This window comes from Bombina bombina, chromosome 4, assembly GCF_027579735.1.
Source record: "Bombina bombina isolate aBomBom1 chromosome 4, aBomBom1.pri, whole genome shotgun sequence".
Lineage (NCBI taxonomy): Eukaryota > Metazoa > Chordata > Amphibia > Anura > Bombinatoridae > Bombina > Bombina bombina.
Window position 1 is genome coordinate 262,387,137 of NC_069502.1, and position 22,903 is coordinate 262,410,039.

Sequence of the window (22,903 nt, forward strand, 5' to 3'; positions counted from 1 at the left end):
TTTGCTTCTTCTGAGGCTATTTTTGGGAGAAAGGTTTTGCAAGCCGTGGTGCCTTCCATCTAGGTGACCTGATTTGCTCCCTCCCTTCATCCGTGTCCTAAAGCTTTGGTATTGGTTCCCACAAGTAAGGATGACGCCGTGGACCGGACACACCTATGTTGGAGAAAACAGAATTTATGTTTACCTGATAAATTACTTTCTCCAACGGTGTGTCCGGTCCACGGCCCGCCCTGGTTTTTTAATCAGGTCTGATAATTTATTTTCTTTAACTACAGTCACCACGGTGTCATATGGTTTCTCCTATGCAAATATTCCTCCTTTACGTCGGTCGAATGACTGGGGAAGGCGGAGCCTAGGAGGGATCATGTGACCAGCTTTGCTGGGCTCTTTGCCATTTCCTGTTGGGGAAGAGAATATCCCACAAGTAAGGATGACGCCGTGGACCGGACACACCGTTGGAGAAAGTAATTTATCAGGTAAACATAAATTCTGTTTTTCAATTCAGAGGCTCCTCTGTACACTTGACAGTAAGGATTATAACAGCCTGAAATCAAGCTTGTGGCGGTATTTATGTGGGGCCTACTTGATTCTTAAGATCACGTGTACTGTCTTCTCGGGCGTTATGTGCGGCCTGGGATTTAATGCCTACATACCCCTTCTATCAGGCGTTGCGGTTACTGTTGCCGATGGAGCTGCAGGGGAGGTATTGGCTTCCTTGTCACTTCCACTTTCACCCACCGATCGACTGGAGCTTAATGGCGGTTGTGAGCACGGCCGGAATATGGCCGTTTGTCAGGCCTTGCTGTGTGCTGCCTTATTCTCTGCTTTCCGGTCTCCGCTGAGTGTCGTGGCGGGAGGTCTCGGCTACCGCTCCCCAGTTGGTACACATAAAGCGGGTAATGGGTCACAGGCAGTTTCCCTTCTCCCTTATTTCGTGATGGCGTGTGTGCTGTGGCGCGGCAATGGGAGATCGTGTGCCGCGGTTCTTAATCTGGGTTGTCGTCTTCTGCTAGTATTTCTGACGGTACTCTGCCAAAAGTATCCGCTTGCTTTAGTAATCACCCATGGGTACTTTTAGACTTTGTTTGAGGTCTCTAGACATGCTTTTCTTCCTTATAGCTTTTATTACTGCAGGGAGCTGCCAAGTTATGCTGCCATCTTAGAGCTTGGCTAAACTCCGCCCCCTATTTGGTAATATTTTAAAGGGCAGTTCTATCCTAATTCGTTAGGGTGTTGAATTTTAAAACTAGTGACCCTTTAATGCTATTTGTTTACCCCCCAATCCTGCAAAGTATTAATGATTCGCTAGCCTTGAAATTATATGCTCTAATGAATATATAAAAAAGACTTGCTTAAATTGTTTGCAAGTTGTGGCTGTCATCAAAATTTTTAGTCTGCCTAGCATCCAATCTTTTTTAATGAGAAGCCACACTTGTTATACATTTGTTCCACGGAGAAAGGACACAACCAATAGCAAAAGAAGACAAGCATTTTATGGCCTGAATCTATAGAATATATGAATCCATACAATGGCCTAGAGGGGAATATGCTTGTCTTAACTTGCCACACCTGAAACTCCTAGAGAGGATGTTTAATCTGATGTTTACATATTTCTATTATTACAAACTTATGTATATTTTTTTACTAAAATGGCAGCAAAAAATAGGCTATTGGAAAAACTAAAAATGTTATTTACAATCCAGCAGAATATGATATTTGTAGACAAAGTTGTTCTTAAAGGCACAGACCAAACCCACATTTTTTCTTTCATGATTCAGGTAGAGAATACAATTTTAACCCCTTAATAACCGACGACGTGCAGGGTACGTCCTCCAAAAAAATACAGTTAACGACCGAGGACGTACCCTGTACGTCGTTGGTCTTTGAAAGTGGTGGAAGCAATCCTGATCGCTTCCAGCCGCTTTCCTGTTATTGCAGTGATGCCTCGATATTGAGGCATCCTTCAATAATAGTTTTTAGCAGTCTGATGCAGAGAGAGCCATTCTGTGGCCCTCTCTGCATCGGCCATCGATGGCTATGTTTGTTGGTGGGTGGGAACTGATCCAGGGAGGCGGGTGGGCGGCCATCGGTGGAGGAGGGGGCGGGATCACGCATGGGTGTGTGCATGGGAGCGGGTGCGCAGGCTGGTGGGAACCCTACACTAGGGAACAAGTTTAAGGAGAGGCAAGGTGGGACTCGGTGGGAGAGAGGGTGGGAATAAAAAATATTAAGCGATCTGGGAGAGGGTGGGGGGTTGGATGTTGAGGGGGGCAGCTACACTACAGAAAATCTTTTTAAAAAAAACAAAAACAAAACATATTTGATTTCAAACTGGGTACTGGCAGACAGCTGCCAGTACCCAATATGGCACACAATAAGGCAGAGGGGGGGTTAGAGAGCTGTTTGGGGGGGGGGATCAGGGAGGTTGGGGGCTAATAGGGGATCCCACACAGCAGAATTATTTTTTATTTTTATTTTTTTTTAAACCCAAAAAACTTTTATTTTAAGACTGGCAGACTTTCTGCCAGTACTTAAGATGGCGGGGACAATTGTGGGGTGGGGGAGGAAAGAGAGCTGTTTTGGAGGGATCAGGGGGTGTGATGTGTCAGGTGGGAGGCTGATCTCTACATTAAAGCTAAAATTAACCCTGCAAGCTCCCTACAAGCTACCTAATTAACCCCTTCACTGCGAGACATAATACATGTGGGATGCGCATCGGCCTTCTAATTACCAAAAAGCAACGCCAAAGCCATATATGTCTGCTATATCTGAACAAAGGGTTCCCAGAGAAGCATTTACAACCATTTATGCCATAATTGCACAAGTTGTTTGTAAATAATTTCCGTGAGAAACCTAAAGTTTGTGAAAAAGTGAACGATTTTTTTTATTTGATTGCATTTGGCTGTGAAATGGTGGCATGAAATATACCAAAATGGGCCTAGATCAATACTTTGGGATGTCTTCTAAAACAAATATGTACATGTCAAGGGATATTCAGAGATTCCTGAAAGATATCAGTGTTTCAATGTAACTAGCACTAATTTTGAAAAAAAAGTGGTTTGGAAATAGCAAAGTGCTACTTGTATTTATTGCCCTATAACTTGCAAAAAAAGCAAAGAACATGTAAATATTGGGTATTTCTAAACTGAGGACAAAATTTAGAAACTATTTAGCATTGGTGTTTTTTGGTGGTTGTAGATGTGTAACAGATTTTGGGGGTCAAAGTTAGAAAAAGTGTGTTTTTTTCCATTTTTTCCTCATATTTTATAAAAACAATTATAGTAAATTATAAGATATGATGAAAATAATGGTATCTTTAGAAAGTCCATTTAATGGCGAGAAAAACATTATATAATATGTGTGGGTACAGTAAATGAATAAGAGGAAAATTACAGCTAAACTCAAACACGGCAAAAATGTAAAAATAGCCTTGGTCCCCAACGGACAGAAAATGAAAAAGTGATGTGGTCATTAAGGGGTTAAACAACATTCAAATTTACTTCTATTATCTAATTTGCTTAATGTTTTAGATTTTCTTTGTTCAAGAAATAGCAATGCACACTAGATATGCTTTTCAGCAAAGAATATCAAGATAAGGAAGCAAATTAGATGATAGAAGTAAATTAGAAAGTTGTTTAAAATTGCACGCTCTTTCTTAATCATAAAAGAAAAAAATGTGAGTTTCAATATCCCTTTAAGTAGAAACGAGAGGCTCTGCATGTCACAGAGCTATTGATATTTATTTTTTATTTTTTTCCCTTACAGAAAATTAAAAGCTGTACTCTGTTTTGCTTCATTTGTTATAGTAACAAATGAAAATATGCGTGTACCTTTTTACAAATGCTACAACATGTACTTAATATTGCTTTAGGAATCACACATTGATTGTTTGCAAATTATAATTTGGCACCATTCTTGGTTTGCAAATGACTATGTTTTATAAGTACAATTTTATAATAAATACAAGTACATATCTAGGTGCAAAGCAAACATGAAATCATGAATAGCTCATTCACATATCAAAGTTTGGGCATAAATGCTGTAAAAAGGGGAAGTGAAGAGTTAGTTTGTGAGGTAGGTTTTACATGACTGATGCCAAAGTAGAAAAATAGGTTCAGTACAGTGGTGAGAAAAATCACTCTGAATCTTATGCGTTCAAAAAAAATCTGTGTCCTGATGGAGTGTAAACAATTTAAAAATATATATATTATACCTGTAAAAAAGCGTAGGGGGTGCTATTCACAACTACACCGCGAAAATAATTTAAAAAATATCGACTTTATTTATTGAAAAATATATATTTTATTTTTCTGCCATTTTTAGTTCTTCCCCTTCTATTACCTTTTCTGTAGTGAAGTGACATATACTGCATAATAGGTAATGCGTGCAGAGAATGGTCAGGCAACAACTTACATTAGGGGAAAGTCATCTGGATGCAAGTGTGCATGCATATATCAGATAGACAAGCCTGTACATAAGATAAAGCAAGCCATGTGGCAACAGTCCTGATTGGTTGACAATAAAAAAACGTCATCTGTTACAGGAGAAGTAGTACTCCAAATGAATAAATAAATAAACTGAGAAATCTAGCAGGTATCTTTACAAATGTTGTGAATAATATGTTATGAATACACATCTTTATGTCTATTTTAATGATATGGTTCTTGTTTGCAGGTGCAATGTATGGGAACCTTGACTGTTGTGATGTTTGTGATTCTATTCACCTGTCCACGGTAGCAAATCTGCTTGAGGTAACTGAAAGAGTCACTTTTTTCCATAAAACATATATTGTAGGGTGTATTCTATATTAACCTACATGCAGTGAAAGCAGGATTTTTTTCAGTAATATACTGCATGTCACACATCATGTTAGTGTTTATAGTGGACCCTTTTCAATATGAAAATGGTCCAAAAATTGTTTGTTTACAAAAGGACTTGAAGTAGCTTTTTAATTAATTTTATAATAATAACAGTGGTACAAATCCCATGATCAGGAATTATTCTTAAATCCAGACTTTTTTCATTATTTTTTTTATTTTTTTTTAAATAAATACAATTATGAATAATTATTGTTATTTATTGTGACAGCTGGAAATACTAAAGTATTAGGGGCCAATTTATTAAAGTGCGAGCGGACATGGTACGCTGTAGCGTATCATTTCCGCAGCACATTGATAAATGCCGACAGCATACGCTGTCAGCATTTATCATTGCACAAGCAGTTCTTGTGAACTGCTTGTGCAATGCCGCCCCGTGCAGATTCGCATCCAATCGGCCGCTAGCAGGGGGTATCAATCATTCCGATCGTATGAGATTGAGTGGATTGAAGACCGCAGCTTCAGAGACAGCGGACATAACTGCTGTTTCCAGCAAGCCTGAAGCTTGATAGTTCGTCCCCTTAAACTTTATTAGTACGGATCCCAAGTCGCAACTGCTGCTGATCCTTTGCTAGGGTTAAACACATAGCATTGCAGGGTCGCTAGTCCTAAAATGACATACCCCTTTACAGGGCCGCCACTAGAAATTTTGGGGCCCCTGACTTAACCATTGATCAGGCCCCCCCCTTTGACATGTGCAATTTTTGACCAAGTGACTAAAACATATATGCACTTTATTCTAAAGTGTCTATTTAAACTTGGAAATGTTGTAAAGGTAGTAACATAAAAACACACAGACACACTCATACACTGAAACACACACACACACACACATAAGGATTCACATATAGACACTCTAGCAGACACGCAAAGAAACACACTCAGACACAGACACCCAAACAGACACTCAGCCCTTTATTGATACACATTACTTTTATGTAAGATGTGAGTTGGTTTTCTCTTTTGTTTTGTCTTGTTATTTATTTTTGTTTGTATTGCTGTATATATATATATATATATGTGTGTGTGTGTGTGTGTGTAATGTACTGATTGCTATCCGAAAGCAAGCATTTCTAACTGTAATTTACCATGTGTCACCCCTTAAATTCTCTTAATTTTTCCAGTAAATATGACCAGAAGGAATGTTTTATACAATAAGTGCATTTTATACATTCTATAATAATTTACATTTTCCAGATGCATTTCTGCGTTTAGCATAATGCACGTTTTGCTGAACTGTAGCCCACTGTCCAAACGATTCCTAATATGATGTTTTAAAAATAAAAAGGTAATTAGAAAATAGCCACAAGCCTTGGCCTTGAGCAAGGAAACCTGATAGGTTTTATTAATAAAATAGTTTGGGTAGTTGGACTTTAACTTTATAGAGGTAGACTGTAGGTTTTTTTTCTATGGTACTGCGTGATCATTGGTTTGGTTTTCATTTAAAGGGACAGTCAACACCAGAATTTTTGTTGTTTTAAAAGATAGATAATCCCTTAATTACCAATTCTCCAGTTTTGCATACCCAGCACAGTTATAATTATACACGTTTTACCTCTGTAATTACCTTGTATCTAAGCCTCAGCAGACTGCACCCTTATTTCAGTTCTTTTGACCGACTTGCATTTTAGCCAATCAGAGCTGTCTCCATGGTAAATTCACGTGCAGGAGCTCAATGTTGTAAAACACGTGAACTAATGCCCTCTAGTGGTGAAAAACTATCAAAATGCATTTAGATTAGAAGCGGCCTTCAAGGTCTAAGAAATTAGCATATGAACATCCTAGGTTTAGCTTTCAACTAAGAATACCAAGAGAACAAAGCAAAATTGGTGATAAAAGTAAATTGGAAAGTTGTTTAAAATTACATGCCCTATTTGAAACATGAAAGTTTTTTTTGGACTTGACTGTCCCTTTAAATTGAGTGCTCATTTATTAAAATAAACCATTCTTGGCCTGTTGATTGCAAACTGCTGTTGCCTATAACTGGTTTACATTTACATATATAGATATGTAATTTTATGGTTGTGAATTTTAAACAAAGGAAGAATATCTTCTAGATTGGAATTTAGACGTCTTCACCTCACATAATATTTGATTTTAATATTCTTTCATAACATTTTTAACATAGTTTTTTGTTTAATTTAAATCTAAAGCCTTAAATTGAGGTAAATTTAACAATGAATTAACAAACAGGATTGCCTTTTAATAGAGCATATAATAGCACTCTTTCAACAGTTTTAACAAATATACTGTATATACCTTTTTTACAGGTAGACTATGGAGAGTTAACTGGCAGCCTTACCAAGCATTCTATTATCATCCGCGGTGAAAGTGTGTCCAAACCGCTAAACTGTTCTCAGGCCTCTGACGGCAGAGATGCCTTTATGAAGGTAAGAACTTAATACCCAATGATCTAAAGCTTTTAACCATAGAAAGAGTTTATAAGGCTTCTTGTCAGTAGTGCAAGATCCCTCAAACAATTTTATAAAGGCAAATTTTAGCTTGAATGCTCTATATCTTGCTATGCAGGGTTATGGAAGGAGAGACACCTATTTTCAAATTTAATGCTCAAAAAAAAAAAAAAGATTTTGCGAGATTTCTCTCCACAAGTTTTTGATGATCACACCCTTTGGGATAAATACATGTTAATATTTGAGCTAACAGGATACCAACCTGACATATAAAGATGATATTTGTAGCCAATTAGGTAGAGAGGACAATGTTCTTAATCATCTTCCTAAGTAGAGTTCTTGGTTCCATAAACAATTTTGTAGTTTGTAAAGAAACACAACAACAGTTTTTTGATGCACTTTTACATTGAGATAAGACAATGTTCCAAATTCTATTATAAGCCATTTTGAAAAAGTAAAGTAATCTGAAACAGAGCTTTATGCATGTTCGGTCCATATCTAAACAAATGTGATCACAATAAATATTAATCAATTATAATATTTTTCAAATATTTTTTTTATTAAAATAAAATATACTGTAACACTTTGGGTTTAATGTCCCTTTAAGTGCAAAAATTAAGCAAACATTTTCTTTCATGATTATGATAGAGAATACAATTTTAAACAACTTTCTAATTTACTTCTATTTTCTAATTTGCTTCATTCTCTTAATATTCTTTCCTAAAAAGCATATCTAGATAGGCTCAGTAGCTACTGATTGGAGTCTGCACATTGATGACTTGTGTGATTGGCTCATCCATGTGCATTACTATTTATTCAACAAAGGATATCTAAACAATGAAACAAATTAGACAATAGAAGTAAATTGGAATAATGTTTCAAATTGTAAAATTTTGGGGTTTAATGTCCCTTTAAATATTTTTTTATAAAATTATTTTATTATAGCCATGACCATTTGCATAAAAAAAACCTTTCTTCTTAAATGAGAATATAAATCCACCAACACAGGTCTGTGAAACTTGTGCTGTCCTTTACAAATGGTTTACTGGAGATTGTTTTCATACATGTTTTTGAAAAACAAAAAATAAAGTCTTAAGTCTTTACTTTCCTTTCCTTTTTTTTTTTTTTGTAATCAGACAAAAAAAGAAATTCAGATATTGCCATGACTGCTAGTAAAGCCTATTGGCTAGATTACATGAATATTGGTGCCATTGAGTTCTAACAGCACTCAAGTTAAATCAATAGCTCTCCTATTCTTAAAGGGACATAATACTCATATGCTAAATCACTTGAAACTGATGCAGTATAACTGTAAAAAGCTGACAGGAAAATATCACCTGAGCATCTCTATGTAAAAAAGGAAGATATTTTACCTCACAATCTCCTCAGCTCAGCAGAGTAAGTTCTGTGTAACAAGTTATACTCAGCTGCTCCCAGCTGCAGGTAAAAAAAATTGAAGAAATGAACAGCAGCCAATCAGCATCAGCAGTGCTGAGGTCATGAACTCTTTTACTGTGATCTCATGAGATTTGACTTAACTCTCATGAGATTTCATAGTAAGCTTCCTTTACCTGATTGGTGAAATAATATGAGAGTGTACGAAGCTCATCCTTTCATTTGTCCCGGGACAAACAAACTAATATGCTGCTTAGAAATCCTTTACAATGGGAGGTGGCTACTGAGGAACTTTTGAGGTAAAATATCTTTCTTTTTTACATAGAGATGTTCAGGTGATATTTTCTAGGCATCTTTTTACAGCTATGCTGCATCACTTTCAAGTGTTTAAACATTTGGGTATTATGGCCCTTTAAGCTTGTATTACAAATTAAAAATAGAATGTTGGAGTCTTTCAATTGCGCACTAACATCTGGAGGATGGATAGTGTAGCCATGCTAACTCTCTTTCCTCAAAGACTTTTATGGGGTGCACTACAAAAGTCTCTTCTAGCTGTTGATTGCGTGCTAACCCGAAGGTGCGTTAGGACAACTGCGCTAAAGCTGAAGGTGCGTGAAGAATACTTTAAATAAGGGGTGTACTGACAATAGATTATTAAACTGGTTTTGGAGGTATTGAGCATTTCCAGGCTTAAAAAGAAGCATACAACCTTAGCAAGTAACCAGGGACAAGTTAACAGATTAGAGTATACCCCTGCAACACAGAACATGTGATTTCTCATCTTACCTGTCATGGGTCAATTCAAGCAGGCATAATGTATAGTAACCTAAATGCTTGTCTTATACTACACAGATATCAGCCCCAATTTCGGCTAAGTAAAAAATCCATGAAACAAATCAATAGCATGTGCAAGACTTTTACCATTAGTCAGCCTACGTCACCATTTTCAGAACGTACGGTCAGCAAATAAAAGTACATACATGAATACATGAGTAATAATAATAATAAACATAATGCCCATTTCTAACAGAACTTTTAAGTAAAAAAAAGAAACATAGAGAGAGTTATTAACTGTTAAATTACAATAGGGACTCCAGCAAGTCTTTTAGAAAGCCGTTAAGTGGAATCCAGCGTTATGCCTTCATAGGTAACGGTTAAGAACCAGAATCACCATCAATACATCTAGTTCACATTATACTTATAAAGGAGGTCCAGTGTTGTAGAAATTATAAAGTTCCTTTCCAGGCATATCTTCTTACAACAGAATAACTTGTGCAGATTAGGCTTCAGTTCCTATCCTATGCCTGTTCTCAATGAATTAATCACCAGCATGGGACCTATCCTTTCACCATTTGCCCTGCAGGTTTTGTGCCAAGTTGCGTGGGTCTAATAGTACTGTCTCTGTTTGAAGGAAGTTTGTGCCGATGCTATTTTTCTTCCAAAGCTCATGGGGGGAACGCTGTAATTGTTAAGCTTTCCTGAGTCATCTATCGGGTTAGAGTACTCTCCCATTAGGGTCTTAACAGTAGCTCTCGTTAACAAGGATTCTTCAGTAGTGTCCGCAGCCTCATGATATTTCACCTTCCCAGCTGTTTCTGTACTGGTGTACGGACGATGCTGGGGCCCCAAAGCATCCCTGCTAGTATTGTTCACTTCAGCTGGGCTGGAATAAACCTCAACCTAAGTCCTAACGTCCTCTGCGAAGCCAAGAGCCTTGTTTAAGGTAGAGGTAAGTTTAAGGTAGTGGGAGATTAGAAGTCCACTGAGTTCAATTAGTAACTGATGAGCGTTCTCCATGTCTAATGCAGATCCACGAGGGAGGCAAGATGGCTACCGTCTTTGCAGCTGCAAAACGGGACTCCAGTCTCACTTTGATGCTGTTGTATCTATGGCAAAATCAGCTTTCTCTGGGTGTCAGTTAGGAGTCCAACAGGAAGCCCCCCAACATAGAAGATTTAATTTGTATCCAAATCTTATCTTTTATCGATTTTAGGGTAGTTGTAGCTGGAGCTCTGAAGAAATGCAACCTTTCATGTGTGCTGCTGGCTCCGCCCCCTCGTTCTTTTTATTTTTAAATATACAGTATATCTATATATTTCTGTATATTACCTTCAATAAAAGATTGATGAACTATTGATGAAAGTGTATTGCACTTTTATATACAGTATATTGTGTGTATATACATACCGTGTATATATATATATATATATATATATATATATATATATATATATATATATATATACAGGGAGTGCAGAATTATTAGGCAAATGAGTATTTTGACCACATCATCCTCTTTATGCATGTTGTCTTACTCCAAGCTGTATAGGCTCGAAAGCCTACTACCAATTAAGCATATTAGGTGATGTGCATCTCTGTAATGAGAAGGGGTGTGGTCTAATGACATCAACACCCTATATCAGGTGTGCATAATTATTAGGCAACTTCCTTTCCTTTGGCAAAATGGGTCAAAAGAAGGACTTGACAGGCTCAGAAAAGTCAAAAATAGTGAGATATCTTGCAGAGGGATGCAGCACTCTTAAAATTGCAAAGCTTCTGAAGCGTGATCATCGAACAATCAAGCGTTTCATTCAAAATAGTCAACAGGGTCGCAAGAAGCGTGTGGAAAAACCAAGGCGCAAAATAACTGCCCATGAACTGAGAAAAGTCAAGCGTGCAGCTGCCAAGATGCCACTTGCCACCAGTTTGGCCATATTTCAGAGCTGCAACATCACTGGAGTGCCCAAAAGCACAAGGTGTGCAATACTCAGAGACATGGCCAAGGTAAGAAAGGCTGAAAGACGACCACCACTGAACAAGACACACAAGCTGAAACGTCAAGACTGGGCCAAGAAATATCTCAAGACTGATTTTTCTAAGGTTTTATGGACTGATGAAATGAGAGTGAGTCTTGATGGGCCAGATGGATGGGCCCGTGGCTGGATTGGTAAAGGGCAGAGAGCTCCAGTCCGACTCAGACGCCAGCAAGGTGCAGGTGGAGTACTGGTTTGGGCTGGTATCATCAAAGATGAGCTTGTGGGGCCTTTTCGGGTTGAGGATGGAGTCAAGCTCAACTCCCAGTCCTACTGCCAGTTTCTGGAAGACACCTTCTTCAAGCAGTGGTACAGGAAGAAGTCTGCATCCTTCAAGAAAACCATGATTTTCATGCAGGACAATGCTCCATCACACGCATCCAAGTACTCCACAGCGTGGCTGGCAAGAAAGGGTATAAAAGAAGAAAATCTAATGACATGGCCTCCTTGTTCATCTGATCTGAACCCCATTGAGAACCTGTGGTCCATCATCAAATGTGAGATTTACAAGGAGGGAAAACAGTACACCTCTCTGAACAGTGTCTGGGAGGCTGTGGTTGCTGCTGCACGCAATGTTGATGGTGAACAGATCAAAACACTGACAGAATCCATGGATGGCAGGCTTTTGAGTGTCCTTGCAAAGAAAGGTGGCTATATTGGTCACTGATTTGTTTTTGTTTTGTTTTTTAATGTCAGAAATGTATATTTGTGAATGTTGAGATGTTATATTGGTTTCACTGGTAAAACTAAATAATTGAAATGGGTATATATTTGTTTTTTGTTAAGTTTCCTAATAATTATGCACAGTAATAGTCACCTGCACACACAGATATCCCCCTAAAATAGCTAAAACTAAAAACAAACTAAAAACTACTTCCAAAACTATTCAGCTTTGATATTAATGAGTTTTTTGGGTTCATTGAGAACATGGTTGTTGTTCAATAATAAAATTAATCCTCAAAAATACAACTTGCCTAATAATTCTGCACTCCCTGTATATATGTGTGTGTGTGTGTGTACTTTATTTTAATATGTTTTACATGTGTTTTGTTAAACTTTCATTGTAGCCTAGCACTTTACATCAGGTATAAAGTAGTACAACACATACATTTATACTTGTAATATGTTTAGCACGGTCACGATATCCATTGAAGGTGTCGCACACTAAAGGGATGTTGGCTGTGCTAAACAATCTCTGGTAATTCTTAATTACCATAGACTTGTAATATTAATGTTCTTGCTAATCCTAACGCAGTACAGGGATTTTGATAGCGCAATCTGAGCTATCAATAGCACTCCATTTGTATTCTGGGCCAAAATAAGGTGCCAACGGAGTTAATGGTCTAGAATCAATAGAAATCTTTAGTAAAACTAAAATCTTGTTGACAAAACTCAGCAGAACTTTGGAGCTTGAATGTTGTGTAGATCATAAAGATTTGCAGCTGTATCTTATTAGAGCAGCAAATTGAAATCAGCAGAGCCGTTTCTATTCTGCAACTGTTAACTTCGAACTGTTAGCATAGAACGAGTTTTACTGCAGAACAAAATCACAAAAATGTTTTAAAACATCTATGAAGTTGTCCACACTAATAAATGCGCAAATGTAAACTTGCCAAAATTAATGAAAAATAAAATGAAAAAAACGAGACGATCTCATAAGCTTTGGCATAGCGAGGCATGACAGTGCTGCTGTTTAGTTTAAAACGTTTATTAATATTTAGTACCATAGGTGAGAGAAATCTTCTCAATATAATTTTTATCACAGCTCTTACCGCTAGATTTGGAGTTTTGTCGGTAACGACCCGAAAAACTAACGCCGGCTTTTTTATGGCCGCACCATAAAAATAACTCTGGTATTGAGAGTCCACATAAAGGCTGCGTTAGGCTCCAAAAAAGGAGCGTAGAGCATTTTTAACGCAGCTTCAACTCTCAATACCAGAGTTGCTTACGCAAGCGGCCAGCCTCAAAAACGTGCTCGTGCACGATTCCCCCATAGGAAACAATGGGGCTGTTTGAGCTGAAAAAAAACCTAACACCTGCAAAAAAGCCGCGTTCAGCTCTTAACGCAGCCCCATTGTTTGCTATGGGGAAACACTTCCTACGTCTGCACCTAACACCCTAACATGTACCCCGAGTCTAAACACCCCTAACCTTACACTTATTAACCCCTAATCTGCCGCCCCCGCTATCGCTGACACCTGCATTTTATTTTTAACCCCTAATCTGCCGCTCCGTAAACCGCCGCTACTTACATTATCCCTATGTACCCCTAATCTGCTGCCCCTAACACCGCCGACCCCTATATTATATTTATTAACCCCTAATCTGCCCCCCTCAACGTCGCCTCCACCTGCCTACACTTATTAACCCCTAATCTGCCGAGCGGACCTGAGCGCTACTATAATAAAGTTATTAACCCCTAATCCGCCTCACTAACCCTATAATAAATAGTATTAACCCCTAATCTGCCCTCCCTAACATCGCCGACACCTAACTTCAATTATTAACCCCTAATCTGCCGACTGGAGCTCACCGCTACTCTAATAAATGTATTAACCCCTAAAGCTAAGTCTAACCCTAACACTAACACCCCCCTAAGTTAAATATAATTTAAATCTAACGAAATAAATTAACTCTTATTAAATAAATTATTCCTATTTAAAGCTAAATACTTACCTGTAAAATAAATCCTAATATAGCTACAATATAAATTATAATTATATTATAGCTATTTTAGGATTAATATTTATTTTACAGGTAACTTTGTATTTATTTTAACCAGGTACAATAGCTATTAAATAGTTAAGAACTATTTAATAGCTAAAATAGTTAAAATAATTACAAATTTACCTGTAAAAGAAATCCTAACCTAAGTTACAATTAAACCTAACACTAGACTATCAATAAATTAATTAAATAAACTACCTACAATTACCTACAATTAACCTAACACTACACTATCAATAAATTAATTAAATACAATTGCTACAAATAAATACAATTAAATAAACTAGCTAAAGTACAAAAAATAAAAAAGAACTAAGTTACAAAAAATAAAAAAATATTTACAAACATAAGAAAAATATTACAACAATTTTAAACTAATTACACCTACTCTAAGCCCCCTAATAAAATAACAAAGCCCCCCAAAATAAAAAAATGCCCTACCCTATTCTAAATTACTAAAGTTCAAAGCTCTTTTACCTTACCAGCCCTGAACAGGGCCCTTTGCGGGGCATGCCCCAAGAAATACAGCTCTTTTGCCTGTAAAAAAAAATACAATACCCAAGCCCCCCAACATTACAACCCACCACCCACATACCCCTAATCTAACCCAAACCCCCCTTAAATAAACCTAACACTAAGCCCCTGAAGATCATCCTACCTTGTCTTCACCTCACTGGGTATTACACCGATCCGTCCAGAAGAGCTCCTCCGATGTCCTGATCCAAGCCCAAGCGGGGGGCTGAAGAGGTCCATGATCCGGCTGAAGTCTTCATCCAAGCGGGGCAGAAGAGGTCTTCCATCCGATTGAAGTCTTCATCCAAGCGGCATCCATCCGGAGCGAAGCGGCAGCATCCTGAAGACCTCCACCGCGGAACATCCATCCTGGCCGACGACTGAACGACGAATGACGGTTCCTTTAAATGACGTCATCCAAGATGGCGTCCCTCGAATTCCGATTGGCTGATAGGATTCTATCAGCCAATCGGAATTAAGGTAGGAATATTCTGATTGGCTGATGGAATCAGCCAATCAGAATCAAGTTCAATCCGATTGGCTGATCCAATCAGCCAATCAGATTGAGCTCGCATTCTATTGGCTGTCGGCGGTGTTAGGGGCAGCAGATTAGGGGTACATAAGGATAACGTAGGTGGCGGCGCTTTGCGGTCGGCAGATTAGGGGTTAATAAGTGTAGGTAGGTGGAGGCGACTTTGTGGGGGGCAGGTTAGGGGTTAATAAATATAATACAGGGGTCGGCGGTGTTAGGGGCAGCAGATTAGGGGTACATAAGGATAACGTAGGTTGCGGTCGGCAGATTAGGGGTTAAAAAATTTTATTCGAGTGTCGGCGATGTGGGGGGACCTCGGTTTAGGGGTACATAGGTAGTTTATGGGTGTTAGTGTACTTTAGAGTACAGTAGTTAAGAGCTTTATGAACCGGCGTTAGCCCAGAAAGCTCTTAACTACTGACTTTTTTCCTGCGGCTGGAGTTTTGTTGTTAGATGTCTAATGCTCACTTCAGAAACGACTCTAAATACCGGAGTTAGAAAGATCCCATTGAAAAGATAGGATACGCAATTTACGTAAGGGGATCTGCGGTATGGAAAAGTCGCGGCTGAAAAGTGAGCGTTAGACCCTATTTTGAGTGACTCCAAATACCGGCGGTAGCCTAAAACCAGCGTTAGAAGCCTCTAACGCTGGTTTTCACGGCTAACGCCAAACTCCAAATCTAGGTGTTAGTGAATTCAGGCCAGTATTTTAACCTACAATAGGCATGTGTTCCCTTCAAGGGATGTTTTAAGGGGAAATAGTACTGTAATTTTTGCCTCCCTTTTATGTGTTACAAATGGTCAATTTAATTTGCTCAAGTGCATTAAATTGTTTACAACTATATTCATTACCTTTATTTTGTCATTTGAAATAGCTGCTATAACCTGTGAAAACTGCCACCTACATTGAAAATTTCAAGACTGCTGTATTATTTATAGACAAGTAAATATAAGAAAGCAGCAGAAATCAACCACCCAGTGAGGTGGGTGAGATCCAGTCCATCTGAAAGGGCATTCCTGCAGCATCACACTAAACTATTTTGAGATGCTTCATTTAGTTCATTGTCCCTTAATGGTTAAAGTAGATATCATAAAAATAAACAATATGGTTTTTCTGAGTAAAATCAGTTGTATCGTTCAGCTTACAGCTAAATGAGTTTTACTTGTACAATCACACAATTGTTTTGTGTAAGAGATAACTATAGTATCAATTACATAATAACAAGAACATGTAAAACAAGTTAATTATAACAAAAAGAGAAGTTGTGTTTATATATTTTACATTACAGGATAAGGAAGAGAAATTAATAAAATAATAATAAACATTATTTCTCTGGTTTATTTCACAGGGCATCTATGGCAGGATGTTTATGTGGATAGTACATCAAATAAATAGTGCTATCTTCACACCTGCTCCTGAAGAACTGGAAAATGAACGCCGGTCCATTGGTCTCCTTGACATTTTTGGGTTTGAACATTTTAATACTAACAGGTGAGGGTACTTCACAAGACCCACAGTTTCTGCAAAATGGTCTTTTTTGGTTTGGTTTTATCCAATGGGTCATTTCTGTTTCCCAAGATTGTTTGAATTATTGCTAAGATGGGTATAAATGTGTTATTTCTTCATAAAAGGTATTATGCTCACGTGAAGAACTTAAATTACAGACTCGCGATTTAAGTACAGTTTTATTATTTATTCACGTAGGACCAAAAGCAAAGACATTATATACAAATAGATGAGAGGATGAGAAAATTAATTTTGGAGTGGGAATACAATGCAAGATGTTGGCATACAAGATAAATTTGTATATCACTTAGGAAAGAGGCAGATTTAAAACATACTAGTTGTTTTCTGCCATAAAAACTTCTAATAAACCTTCAACAATAGCATTATGTGTACCTCGAGAATTTGTGAATTTTCAATGAAATATTTGTCCCTACTAATTATGCTTATAGAGGTTGGTACAGAACTGTTTATTTAAAAAAAATGGTTGACTAACATAACCAATGCAGTAAGAGAAAAAATACAACACATAGGTACGACCACGGCACACACACCTCTACAAGTGTGAAAAACAAAACAAACATTGTTTTAATCAGGACAGCGATGAGTATAAAAAAAAATTGAAATACCTTCTCTTAAAGTAAAGAAAAGAAAAAATGCTGATTACATTGTCCTTTTAATTATTTGCTGCAACATTGTCCATCGTGGTAAGTATACCAAAGGTTTTTTATTACCAGGTGTAAAGATAAAGTACTGCATATTTCATAAGGATATGCACCCATTAAATTTTATTTTTTAAATGACAGTTTATTGTATATTCAATGATAATGGGCATTATTTTTTGTTCCTGAAACAAACTGAAATGTGCCTCCTCATGTAAATTAGGGAAAGGAAGGAGAGACCCTAGGTTTGCTTTTCATATGAAATGATAGCAGTCGTGCAGTCGTATTCCAGTTAGCAGGTGAAAGCACCAAAATTGATAAAAGATTTGACATGCATTTGTGTCAGTTGTTTAAAAACGAATACCAAACGGGGCCACTGCCAGCAGCATTCAGCTCTTTTTGAAGCTGGTTTTCCTCTTGTGAAAGTGCAACACACAAAGATCTGTGCAAACCCATATCTCAAGAAGAAATCTGGCTCTAAATAAGAGCTGAATGTCTCTGGCGGCCACCGCCATATTTGGTATTTGTTTTAAAACCAATGACACAAATGCATCTCTACTAAAAAAAAATTCTACCCGCTGAATTTCTGGTGAGCCAGTGCAGCTCTAGGGTATTGGGTAACCCTGTGCATATCCAACATGTCCTGCATGCTTGCCTATCATTATTATATGGTCTTAATATAAACAACAGGCAAATTCATGGTGCAAGTACAAAACAAAAAGCAGTACTAGTACTATGGTTGTAGTCAAAATAGTTCAGGATAGCCAGAATAACATTTGAGGTATCCTAGTAACTACTTATCAGAAAAAATATAGTGACTTATCTGCAGGGTATTCAAAAAGCAAAAATATGTCCAGCACACGTTACCCCAATAAGGAGAACAGCCACAAGCAACTGCCAAGCTTTTGGCCCCGAAACGTTGTGGTGTTTTTTCTGCTCCTGTTATGGAATAAACTTTGAAGATTGTTTGTACCAAATTAAGGAGAACCTCCATTTTGCTACATATGTTATCTGCAGAGTATGGCAGCCCACCCTGAGGGATTATCTTTTGGCAGCCAAGATCATATAACTTAGATTTTCTTTCTTTTTTTCTTTTTCTTTTTTTTGGACGGGTTACAAAAATCTGAGCTTTTGTTATAATTTATTAAGATTTTCTTATCTAGTTTCCATTTTTATGTTTAAGTTTCTACACACAGTGAATAAAATGATGTCTGTTTCTCTATCACAGATTTGAGCAGTTATGCATTAACTTTGCTAATGAGCACCTTCAGCAGTTTTTTGTGCAACATATATTCAAACTTGAGCAAGCAGAATATAATGCAGAGAAGATCCAGTGGCATCACATTGAATTCGCCGATAACCAGCGCACTTTAGATATGATTGCCCTCCGTCCCATGAACATCATTTCACTCATTGATGAGGAAAGCAAGTTTCCCCAGGTAATTGCATTATGGAAAGAAATACTTGTAATTAGTTGCTCTTTTAATTCCGGATTGAAGAGTATACTATGACTATCAGCCTGGTCATCAGATTCAGAAATTAAGTATAAGCTTATAAACGTACCTTTCTAAGAATAAATTCCAATTGCATAGGTCAATAAAAAATATACACTACAGTAAAGAGATCTTCTTAGGAATAGAAGTATATATTTTTATTTTTAGTCGTCAAGGATCTGACTATTCTAAATCGTAAGAAGCCATTTTAAAATAAATCATTTTAGTATATTAATGTAAAGTGAAGCATACATTTCAGTTGAGACAGGTTTAGCAAACTCAGTAGGTACAATTAGAATCTTTCTGTTTTTGTTTTTTCAATGTTGAAAAAATGGAAATGTTTTTTCCCCCATTAACAAAGTGATCACAGTCTTTCTGAGTCAAACACAGCTAAGATTATTAACTCACACAAGATCTCAATTTTCCCACAGCGGCATTCAGAACTGCTAATAATGGATGCTGATTACTGAAATCCCAAATGGGTTAAAGGGATTAATGGACCAAGTGTTTGTTTTGCAGTTGGATAGAGTGGTGTTTATGATAAGACTTAAATAATATGAATCCCTATTGCATAGGGGCATTAAGGGTATAGTGGGCATGTTTGATCAATGATGTTTTATAAACGTTTTGGTAATGCCTTGGCCGCTAGCAAGGCCAAAAAGTCTGTAGTTAAGAGTTTTATGGGCTAACGCGGGAACATAAAGCTCTTAACTACAGTGTATAAAGTACACTAACACTACCTGTGAACCCCTAAACCGAGGCCCCCCCCCACATCGCAAACCCTATAATAATTTTTTTTAACCCTACCTACACTTATTAACCCCTAATCTGCCGACCGGACCTTGCCGCCACTATAATAAATGTATTAACCCCTAAACTCCCGCACTCCCGCCTCGCAAACACTATAATAAATTGTATTAACCCCTAATCTGCCCTTCCTAACATCGCCGCCACCTACCTACAATTATTAACCCCTAATCTCCCGCCCCCAATGTCGCCGCTACTATAATAAAGTTATTAACCCCTAACCCTAACACCCCTTTAATTTAAATATCATTTAAATAAAACGAAATAAATTTACTATAATTAAATAAATTATTCCTATTTAAAACTAAATACTTACCTATAAAATAAACCCTAATATAGCTACAATATAACTAATAGTTACATTGTAGCTATTTTAGGATTTATATTTAGTTTACAGGCAACTTTGTATTTATTTTAACTAGGTACAATAGCTATTAAATAGTTAATAACTATTTAATAGCTACCTAGTTAAAATAATTACAAAATTACCTGTAAAATAAATCCTAACCTAAGTTACAAATACACCTAACACTACACTATCAATAAATTAATTAAATAAATTACCTACAATTAGCTAAACTAAAATACAATTAAATAAACTAAACTATAATACAAAAACCCCCCACTAAATTACAGAAAATAAAAATAATTACAAGAAGTTTAAACTAATTACACCTAATCTAAGCCCCCCCCAAAAATAAAATGCCCTACCCTATCCTAAATTACAAAGTAATCAGCTCTTTTACCAGCCCTTAAAAGGGCTTTTTGCGGGGCATTGCCCCAAAGTAATCAGCTCTTTTACCTGTAAATAAAAATACAATACCCCCCAACATTACAACCCACCATCCACATACCCCTACTCTAAATCCACCCAAACCCCCCTTAAAAAAACCTAACACTAACCGACTGAAGATCTCCCTACCTTTAGTCGTCTTCACTCAGCCGAGCCGAATTCTTCATCCAAGCGGGGCAGAAAAGGTCCTTCATCCGATTGAAGTCTTCATCCAAGCGGGGCAGAAGAGGTCCTCCATCCGGTTGAAGTCTTCATCCAAGCGGGGCAGAAGAGGTCTTCCATCCGATTGAAGTGTTCATCCAAGCGGCATCTTCTATCTTCATCCATCCTGAGCGGAGCGGCAGCATCCTGAAGACCTCCGACGCGGAACATCCATCCTGGCCGACGACTGAACGACGAATGACGGTTTCTTTAAATGACGTCATCCAAGATGGCGTCCCTCGAATTCCGATTGGCTGATAGGATTCTATCAGCCAATTGGAATTAAGGTAGGAAAAATCTGATTGGCTAATTCAATCAGCCAATCAGATTGAAGTTCAATCCGATTGGCTGATCCAATCAGCCAATCGGATTGACCTCTCATTGTATTGTAGCTATATTAGGGTTTATTTTACAGGTAAGTATTTAGTTTTAAATAGGAATAATTTATTTAATTATAGTAAATTTATTTCGTTTTATTTAAATGATATTTAACTTAGGGGGGTGTTAGGGTTAGGGTTAGACTTAGGTTTAGGGGTTAATAACTTTATTATAGTAGCGGCGACGGGGGCGGGAGATTAGGGGTTAATAATTGTAGGTAGGTGGCGGTGATGTTAGGGAGGGCAGATTAGGGGTTAATACAATTTATTATAGTGTTTGCGAGGCGGGAGTGCGGCGGTTTAGGGGTTAATACATTTATTATAGTGGCGGCGATGTCCGGTCGGCAGATTAGGGGTTAATAAGTGTAGGTAGGTGGCGGCAACGTTGGAGGGGCAGATTAGGGGGGGTAATAAATATAATATAGGTGTAGGGGATGTTAGGGACAGCAGATTGGGGTTCATAGCTATAATGTAGGTGGCGGCGGTGTCCATAGTGGCAGATTAGGGGTTAATAATATAATGCAGGTGTCAGCGATAGCGGGGGCGGCAGATTAGGGGTTAATAAGTGTAAGATTAGGGGTGTTTAGACTCGGGGTACATGTTAGGGTGTTAGGTGTAGACTTAGAGAGTGTTTCCCCATAGGAAACAATGGGGCTGCGTTAGGAGCTGAACGCTGCTTTTTTGCAGGTGTTAGGTTTTTTTCAGCCAGCTCAGCCCCATTGTATCCTATGGGGATATTGTGCACAAGCACGTTTTTCCAGCTTACCGCTACCGTAGGCAACGCTGGTATTGAGGGTTAAAGTGGAGCTAAATTATGCTCAACGCTCCCTTTTCTGAGGCTAACGCAGCCATTAAGACAACTCGTAATACCAGCGTTGGCTTAAGGGTGCGCTGGAAAAAAAACGAGCGTTAGCACCGCGGGTCTTTACCAACAAAACTCTAAATCTAGGCGTATTACAATATTGCAAGCTTCTAAAAGAAGCTATAATTGTCTTCATGTGCAAAGTGTCTGTCATTGCTGGTTTATTAGAGCTTTACCATTTCTTCAAGCCCGGCAAAATGATGCCACAACTAGGGATGGGCAAATGTGTTTCTATTTGAATGTTATTGTAGAAATTTGATTTACATAATCGAATATTGATAAGAACGAATATTCTTAAAAATTCTATAATTGAATGCAATTTACAGTTTTTAAATGTCACTTTCGAATTTGAATGTTTATAATTAGATCGAATGTCCACATTTTGAAATTTCAAATGTAACATTCGATTTAACAAATACTATTCAGAAGTTCAATAGTTCATGTGGTAGGGAATTTAGTAAATTGATACAAATATATCAGTTTGAATGTTTCTATTTTGAATATTACATTTAAAGGGTCAGTAAACATAGGATATTGAAAACGTTAAATTTGTAGTTTTATTGTTTAAAATAATTTTTATATGGTGTAGACTGTCAATGACTAGTGTGATATAGACGATATGCATTAAAATATTTTTCTGGTCGCATATTTGTAACTCCACCCTCTGACATTTTTTTCCACCTTCTGACACCCCCCCCCCTGACCAGGTTACCAAGCGCACTCTTGAAACTTATTAGAAAGCCTTCAGAGCGGATGCCAAACGCTGCCAGATTCACAGCTGAGGGAAAATGCAAAGAAAGTACGCATGCGCACACAAGCAATAAATAAGTAGTTAGCGGGTTTGCAGACACGGCATTCCGATATTTACTTCAGTGACAGCTGAGGGAAAAAGCAAAAATGTGCGCATGCGTAGACTTTGGCAAAACAGCTAGGCAT

At 37.7% G+C, this 22,903-nt stretch overlaps 1 protein-coding gene across 1 annotated transcript in view; it reads left to right on the forward strand.

Moving 5' to 3' along the window:
- MYO7B (myosin VIIB) overlaps nucleotides 1–22,903 on the forward strand; it is a 355,055-nt gene that overhangs the window by 86,635 nt on the left and 245,517 nt on the right. The window contains 4 exon segments of the mRNA XM_053711560.1: nucleotides 4,675–4,751; nucleotides 7,148–7,267; nucleotides 16,618–16,760; nucleotides 18,663–18,873. Of these exon segments, the coding sequence (XP_053567535.1) occupies nucleotides 4,675–4,751; nucleotides 7,148–7,267; nucleotides 16,618–16,760; nucleotides 18,663–18,873 (551 nt within the window).